The sequence below is a fragment of the Candoia aspera genome, chromosome 3 (assembly GCF_035149785.1).
Source record: "Candoia aspera isolate rCanAsp1 chromosome 3, rCanAsp1.hap2, whole genome shotgun sequence".
Classification (NCBI taxonomy): domain Eukaryota; kingdom Metazoa; phylum Chordata; class Lepidosauria; order Squamata; family Boidae; genus Candoia; species Candoia aspera.
In genome coordinates, this window is record NC_086155.1 from 114,456,421 (window position 1) to 114,465,464 (window position 9,044).

Genomic DNA, 9,044 nt, shown 5'->3' on the forward strand with positions numbered 1-9,044 from the left:
AAGCAACTATTCTAGTTCTAAGTAACTTGATATATAGATGTCCTAAACATCTATATATCTTGTGAAAGAGTGGAGAATTCATTAACTACTGTTTTAAATAAAGCTTTTAAATAAAAGCTTCCAAACACATGAACCTGAGTGATAGTTATAAACAGTGGAGCCTGTTAGTTCACGGGGTATGTTCAAACAGAGGCTAGATAACCGTCTGTTGGGGATGGCATCTCTAGGACCAGCTGTCTCCAATCAATTCTGCCCACTCAGCACATACAGGCAGAGTGGGTGTGCTCCAGGTCCCCTCAAATGAACAATGTCATCTTGTAGGACAGGAAGTGTGCCTCAGAGATATGTATGGCTCCCTCTCTCTTGGCATTCTGGAAGGCCCTTAAGACTAGACTCAGTTCTCAATGCTGAGGGTAGTGTGCCTGTGGAGTCCCTGTTGTGTTTTATTGGTATGGTGGTTTTTCTCCAGGCTGTTATCTTCTGTTACTCTCTGTTGTTATACTTTTAATTGTTTTCAGTGGTATTTTGGATGTTGTAAGCCACCCAGAGTCTTGGAGTGTGGCAGCTATAATCTAAATAACAACAACAACAACAACCCTGCTGTAATATGAATTGCTGTACTGACAAAGAGGCTGAATTTGATAGCCTAAAGTCCTTTCCCATTCTATGACTCTATGACAGTTGTAGTCACCATATCCAGAAAGTGGGACAATATTTTTGACCTACATAAAATTCATCTTTGATTGCCATCATGCATATGTACATTTTCGTTGATTTTGGCCTTTCATTGTAACATAAGGTTAAAAATACTATGCAATTACTTTATAATTTTATGCACTCACATTTCATAAGTCTTACAAGTATGACTTAGGAACTTTGCTTGGAAAGACAGGTCCACTTTAGGAACTAGCTAAGTTTAGGAGAGATCTATTTCTACCCTTGTCGAATAGTTCTTTATCATTTGGCTTGACTTAACAGACATGAAAGCCACACCTGGAGCTTGGACCGCACAGAAAGCCTCACTTCCGATTGTCAGTCTGGGATGATGTTGTCTTCTGTGGGAACCAGCAAGTGCAACAGTCCTGCCTGTATGGAAGCTCATGCTCGGCGGACAGCTTCATACTCCGTTGAGGAACAGAGGAGGCCAACGATGCAATACGGAGATTCTGTGGATTCCCTTCGAGACTCACCACATAGTGAGAGGTCTCATTTTCTGTTGCTGTTATTATCATTTATACAGTGAAACTTCAATTTAACAGCCCCCCATTTAGCAGACTTCGGATGCAATAAGTTCAGATTTTCACCATGAATCCCCCTCTGTATCCAAAGTAGTTTGAATGTGGCAGTGACATTTATGTGATTTTTAAGCTTAGTTTTACAGCATCTGCAATGGTTTCTGTCATTTGCACCAGTATGTCATTTATGTACTTGCTTAATCATATAAATGACATGAATCGACAGGCCCGCAACTAGGGTCTGTGTCACCTGGGGCAAACATGGATTCTGCACCCCCACCCCCATGGGTGGGTGAGGGAAGTGTTAGCAAGTTTTATTATTCTATTATACATTAAATTAATAAAACATTCAGTATACAAATACTATTTTGTCATTTTGCGCCCCCCCAGCACTGCGCTCGAGGCATATGCCCCACTTGCCCCCCCTAGTTGTGGCCCTGTGAATTGACGTAAATGGCATAGTTTCATGTTTAATGGATCTTCAAGAGTAATAGCACCTCCTCCTCCTAAAACGGCCTGTTAAAACAGTGTTTCACTGCTTTTACTCTGAAGCCACACACAGTGACCAGTCTCTAATAGAGCATAAAACAAGAAGGAAAGAAGAAATAGAGAAGATGGATAAGCACAGGTTGTAAGCTTATGTAACGTAAGAAATAAATCAAACTATGAATCAGAAAGTCCATAGTTCAAATCTGGTTAAGCTAATTTCCTCAGCCTCTTGAGGATCTGTTTCCAAATGATTGTTAGAATTGCTCTGCTTAAATTGCTTGGTTTTTTTGTTAACTGTTGTGGTGGTTTTAACCCTTGTGTGCCACACAGAATCACTTTTGGAAAATGGATGGCTAAATAAATAAATAAAGTTGCTAAATTATTATTATTTTCTGAAGGAAGATTTTATCTCAGATGCTGTGTATAGCAGAAATCTAATATCTTCATCCAGATTCTGGGAATTATATAGAACTAATGTTTAAAATAACTATTGCGGTAGAATTAGAAAGCATATCCCCAGTATCTCTGCTGCAACCACATAACATGATCTGTAACACTACATTGACATATCTGATAAGAACAAATGCCCCAATATTAAAATGGTTTGCATTGCTCTAAAACAGTTCCTTAGTGAGACCACTCAGGCCATTTTCCAAAAAGTGTCACTTCATTGTTTAACATAGTTGATAATATTTTATTCTTCTTTGCAGTACTTAAGCTTTTCTTTAAGTAAAATCCTAAATTATGTTCTTTTCAATACAACTTTTTTCAGCAACAGGTGACTCAGGTCACTGGCACATAACAAAACAAAACATTTGAAAAATGCAATGGAAGAAGGAAGAATCCTGTAGCAAACAAGCAAGAAAATATAATTAATATATATTTTTAAAAGGGAACCAGAAGGCATTCCTGCTTCACTCAATGACAGATTGATGTATAATCATTAAAATTCCAGATAAATTAGCATTTCGGAAGCCCTTAAAAACGTGGGTGTTCCCTCAGACTTTTGTTTTAAGTGAGCCCATCACTGTAAGTTTGTCTTTTTTATGATTGGAACTGAGTTTGTTTTTGGCCAGTTACTTTACTTATATTTATTATCATATCTGTCTGTCTGGTTTTAACCCTATCTGCACTACCCAAAGTTACAGTTGAGAGATGGGAAGTTATATAAATTGATATAATAAAGAATAAAAAATAATAAGCTCATCTTTACCTTTGTAGAACTGCTTAAGTGGATGCTAAATCTTCCTGAAATACATAATCCAATCATTGAGGGGGTATGACCAAGTCCAGTCCCTTCTATTTTAGCTTAGCAAATTCTTTTCATTCACCTTAAAAATTACTTATATGCAGGTCTACTCACCATTAAGTCTGAGAATGCCTTTCTCCATTGCAGGTTAATTTTATTGGCCAATTATTTTCTTGCCCAGCTGCATTTCTAGTAAAACACATATTATTGCAAAAAAGTTTCAATATAGTAGGGCTCTAGTGAGTTAGTGCAGATTTTGATTTATACATAATCAAACCACAAAGTCTGGCCAAGAAAAGAATTGGGCAACAAAACTATTTCTTCTGATACCAGATACAGACACCAGCGAAATAGTTTCTGTCAGGTTCTTTGTATTGCCCTCCCTGAAATGATTAGACATTAAAACGAAAAGAAGATTCTAGTAAAGCTATTCTCTAATTGGAACCTCAATCTCTCCTTCTCTCTCTCTCTCCCACCTCTTCCCTACCTGTCAGCATGGTATAAGAACATAATCAGAGCATGGTAATGCTTGTGCAAAAAAAATTAAAATGAGTTGAATTGGTCAAAAAAAGAAAACAAAAATCCCTGAAATTGTGGATCAGACTTCTTCATCCTGAATCCAAATCAACTCAGGTTCTTTTTATTATTGTTATGTTTTTCTATTAAAGAAAGAAGCAGTAATAATGTTAATAACATAGTAATGCAAACAAAAAATACAAACATTAAATTATTTTTTTAATATTGCACAAATGTTGGTAAAGCATCAATTAAGATTATGAAGAATCAATTTATAATATAAAATTAAAAGGAAAATAAAAAGAAACAAAAAAGAAAAAATATGCCCAGAAATTTGTATCATACACTGAACAATTCTAGAAAATTAATTCAGATTTCTCAAAAGTTCTATTTTTTGCTCCTTTGTTAAAAATATCCAGTTCTTCAAATCAGGTGGAACTTTGTCCTTCCAATGTTATTTTATAATTTTTTGATAATTCACCATGCAAGAAGGAGCCAAAATGTTTGATACTTAGATAAATATCAAATATTGGAATATAGCTGAGTGTCCATAAAAAGCCATGATGATGATAAAATGATGACATTACCCAAAGGATGCAACTTAGTATCTGGGTACTAAGGTACACAGTGCACGAAGTACATAGTCCCCAATCCCTTATACATGTATGCATGTCATATCATTTGCATCATAATGCTGTGATGCACAGGTCATCATCCACCCCACCCCCCACCCCACAATCCTGTGATATAACTAAGAACAAATGTGTCCTTGGCTGCCAAACTTTGTTCTAAAGACATGGTACAATCTTACGACTCTCAAACCAAATACAACAATAGTAGAACAATTCCAGACTATGGGATTATGATTGGCTATAAGGGAACACGACATAATTTTCACTAGAGGTTGATTCTTTATATAAAAAGCATATGAAATAATATAGTAAAATGCTGTTGAATTTCTGTTGACATGAAAAAAAATGTTCCATCTGTTTAATTCATAATTTGCTACAATGGTATGTTCAAAACAGTATTCAATAGTATTATGAAGTAAAACTATAAGATTCAGTGTAGTATAGTCTGCAATAGATACTAGCACTGACTTTGATACCAGGATATACTCTAAATGAAAACAACTTTCATTTATGAGCAAATGGCATATACGCATTGGCAAGGAATGTCAAAGATCAGCACATGTAATCTTGTAAAATACTTAAGTGGTCCGATGATGTACTTAATTAATTAATTAATTAATGCTAGGCATTAGTCACCTAATCTAAAAATAAGTAAAAATCTACTTTAATGATTTTGTATTTTTACTTCAACAAACAACTCACGTATTATCCTATCCCTAATGACTTAGGGATAATGTTACATTCATCTGGGTGGAGAAATGTGCATTTGGATGATATAACACAAGTGGCACAGATACATGCTGTGGCTATTTTAGGCTTTTTCCACTCCAAGGGTGAGTATTACATCCCTATTGCACTGAAACTATTTGAAGTGGAAATAATGGTGCAGTTGTTGTACATTGTGCAAATGGATCCTTATTCCAACTGTGTTTCAGCATGGACGGTACAACCAACAATTTTGAGAGCAATTTTGCAAGTCCCCAAATGCGATTCTAATGTAGCTTTAAGACTGGATTTGAGAGTCATGAGGGCAGAGGCCCAGATCTGGATTACTATTTTTAGTTCCTGGTTGACATTGATGTTTAACCCCACCTGCCTGGTTACTCTGATAACAAATGAAAGCTTTTGTTCTTCATAGCAGGCAGGCATTAGAGATAAATTAATGTAACTTTCTCTTTTCCTTTAGTGATTCAGGCATTTTAATTTTGATTTTACTGTTTTTGGGGGAGGGGTGTTCTATCCTGCTCTTGCTATATTTATGACTGGTTAAAATGGCTGTTAATAAAACTGGTATTCCATGTTACAAGGAAGACTGCCATAAAAGTAATTAGGAATATTAGAAAACTGATAAGAAGGTAGCTACATAGGCTGTATCCATCCCAAGTAAACAAAAGCACATATATTAATATTCCAGGCCAGAGGGAGATAGAGAGAATAGATAACTTATCTATGATCATTGATCCGTATCAAAATACAATGAGAACAAAACAAGGGGGGGAAAAAAGAAAAAGTTAACATGATCGTGGTCATGGTGTATACATTTAAGCTCACAAAGCATTCCCAACACTACTTATAAATATTAATAAGCATACAGAATAAACAGAAAAAGAGAAGAGGAAAAACTTTATGTTATGAATCTCTCCAAAATGAAACTTGAGATCTGTACTTTGTCCAAGACTGGTGAACATTCATTGTACCCTGAGAATAGGAGATGAGGCATCCGTTTCTCTGGACCCATGTTCTAGCATATTTAGCATTGTAGCTAATTCATCCCAAGACAAACCATATTGAGGATCAACTGCTATGCACACCTGTTTGGAAATAAGAGGTACTGGACTCAAAAGGTGATTCATTGTTTTCAGAGGGCAACAGAAGTCAGCAACACTATTCTGGGGTAAAAATTAATTGCCACCTTTTGACTATTTTTATATAGAAAGACTGTTTTCAGATTTTTTTTTCCCCTCTAGTAATGGGAATATCTCGGGCTGTTTAAGTATCCAGTTTCAATTTTCCATGAGGTATGAAGCTTTTCTAACTATTTTACATTACACTCTGGCTCCCCTATTGAAAAGATATGCAAAACTGTCCCATTTTCAGATACTGCAGTGTATCAGATTTTTTTTAATTGCCGCATACCAAATTTAAATTATCAGTTGGCTCCATGAATTAGTCAGGCACTTTATTAACTTACCCTAATGTCTATCTTAACCCTGTGTATTTCTGCTTCTTTGCAAAATCTTGCCAGCCCTTATCCTGGACTGAAAAACCTACGTCTGAACTTTAGAAATGCTTAGCAAATTCCTTCCTTTCTCATATCACAAAAATCATACTCTACTCTGTGGGCCTACTTCAGGCTCAGAGAAAACCCCCTTTCTTTTCATTTCACCATGATCAAATAGTTTGCAGGAATAGAAACGTCTGTGGCAAAGGACTTGGAGACTTCTAAGATTTAATCTGGATACCAATGCCATTGTTTCTTCTTCTAGGTATGTGTCTGCCTTGACCACCCCAGCACGCCTGTCCCCTGTTGACTTCCACTGCTCGGCTTCAGCCCACATGCCCACCTTTGAAATCACCTCTCCCAATTCTGCTCATGCGGTCTCCCTCCCCCCGGCTGCATCCATTAATTTCCAAGTGGAGGAGCAACAGCCATTGCTGAGAAGGTACCAGGCCCCTTGTCAGGATACCCAGAGGTATGAGACTACTTACTACCAAAGAAGGAACTATCTGGATGAGAGCACAGGGAGCTTGCCCTCCAGTCCCTTCCGCATCACAGAGGATGATGAATATGAGACAACCCATGAGTACATCTCTGCACTAGAACAGCCAAAGAGAACAGGCAGCAGCAGCAGGCGGTGGCGGAGATCGAAACTGAATGGCCACCTGTCTCACAGAGGCAGAGTGCTCAGAGACTCCTTTTCAGTAAGTAGTGCCTCATACAGTGAATCTGATGAGGAGCTGATCGCCGAGAGCACCCCTTTCTTAAGTAGTTGGAACACAGAGGCAACGGACACAGATTTGTATCGCTCAGCTGACAACAGAACTTCCTCTTCTTTCAGCAGATTCAACACACAGGGTGGAAGCCAACACACACACACCAGATCCAGCCAAGATTCTGCACCACCTTAGGTGTTACACACTCTTCCTCATGCCCACTTCCATGAATGCATCAGTACTGAGGAAGACAATACGACAGAAAAGACAAATTTTTATTTTATATATAAAAATGCAAAAATATAACAAATGAAATGTTTTATTTTCATTTTAGCAATGATGTCTTATAAGAGCTAATGGCAAAGACCTTTTTGTAAGGAATCTATTTATATGTAACATCTTGATTTACAGCTTCTCAGAAAAACAGAAACGAACAAAAACATTTTAAACGATGGGCCAATTTTTGACTACAAATCATTAAAAAATATTGTGGTGCCTTTTGCTGTATGTGAATGCCAGAGTCCACACTGAATATTATGTTTAAGCATTCTTGAAACACAGGCTTTATGTTCAGGACAATTTGTTATAGAATATTTCAGTCAGCACTTTTCCATTTGAACAGCACCCTTTTAAATTCCTTGATAACTAGAGATTGATAATCTAGTGTTGCTAAAGTAATGTGCTCTCTGTCTCTCCCATATCCTTTTCCTCTTGCGCGTGTGCGCATAGACATGAACAACATATGTTTCAATGTTTTCATAAATATTTTTCCCTGTCAGGGAAAATATTACATACTGGTAAGTGAAAATTGGTTTCTATTGTATGTTAAACAATAAGCAAAAAAAAAAGGGGGGGTGGAGAAGAAAGGAAACAGAAGTACACAGTATCAACAGCCTTTCCAATGTATCTCTGATCCTCAACAGATCCGTGAACAAGATACCCCCCCTCCTCAAAACCAAACATTTCAAATTAATGTGGTTAAATAATACTAGTTCAAGTAAGGCTGCTCCTAAAATCTATTTTGACACCATGTTTGGAGACAAATTTTAGCTCTTTAGTGATGATATAAGCCACCGCTGTGCATGCACAGAACAAAAATGTCCTCCAAATTCTGACCACTGTTTGATCATAAAGGAAACATGATTCCCCCATCATGGAACATCCAGGACATACAAGGTACTGTTGAGGAAGGGTTTCAAAAGCCTCCAGTGAACCAGATGTCTCTGAAGTATGCCACCTCAGTCCTTCCCTCCCTCCCTCCTTGTTCCTTCTCCTGAGATAGTGCCACCAGCATGCTAACCCTGCCTCTATCTTCTTCCCATGGAAAGAAACATCAAAGAAAATGCTGTCGTGTGCTCCATTGTGTAAAGTTGGTTGTAAATGTAACATTTGAGCATTTCACAAGAACTTTCCATTTAAAAATAAAGCCACCAGGTACCCTGGTTGATGAGCTAAAAGAGCTTTCTGGGTGTAGGTGGCAAGAAAACTTCCCTGAAACAGAGAAAATGGCTCTTCCTTTTCAGTTTCTTGTGGAGCCTCTTCTTGACATTATGGCCTGCCTCTTAATTTTTCTATTTTCACTTTGCATGTCCTTTGCATTTCAGATACTATAAATTGGATGCATGGAGAACCTAGAACTGAAAAGACAAAATACAGTTGCCAGTGTATTCATTTACTTTTTAGCAATAAAGTACTTTAAATCCTTTGTTCCTAACCCCTAACAAGGTCCAGTAGAAAAGCTGCTACTTTGTCATAAAAAGGATTGTAAAATTTTGCTCTGGATTGTCTGGATGTTAGAACTCTTGACTGTTTAACACTTGAACTTTTTTAATATTATAAATAAAAGTAAGAAATGGCTACAATGATTCTAAAATCAATTTTACCTTTAGTGGTGAGAAGATAGAATGGGAACAATCTCAAATTGTTCACACCACTAGGAGTCTCACTTCGGTCACCAGATTATTTGTAAGCTAAAATTATCATCTGATT

The 9,044-nt window shown here is 37.1% G+C and overlaps 1 protein-coding gene across 1 annotated transcript in view; it reads left to right on the forward strand.

Annotated features, from left to right (window-relative positions):
• NRG2 (neuregulin 2) overlaps positions 1 to 7,553 on the forward strand; it is a 163,475-nt gene extending 155,922 nt beyond the window's left edge. Inside the window, exons 12-13 of the mRNA XM_063299925.1 lie at positions 979 to 1,203; positions 6,608 to 7,553. Coding sequence (XP_063155995.1) covers positions 979 to 1,203; positions 6,608 to 7,250 — 868 coding nt within the window. The 3' untranslated portion in view covers positions 7,251 to 7,553. The remainder of the gene's footprint in view (positions 1 to 978; positions 1,204 to 6,607) is intronic.
• Positions 7,554 to 9,044: the final 1,491 nt, after the last annotated feature.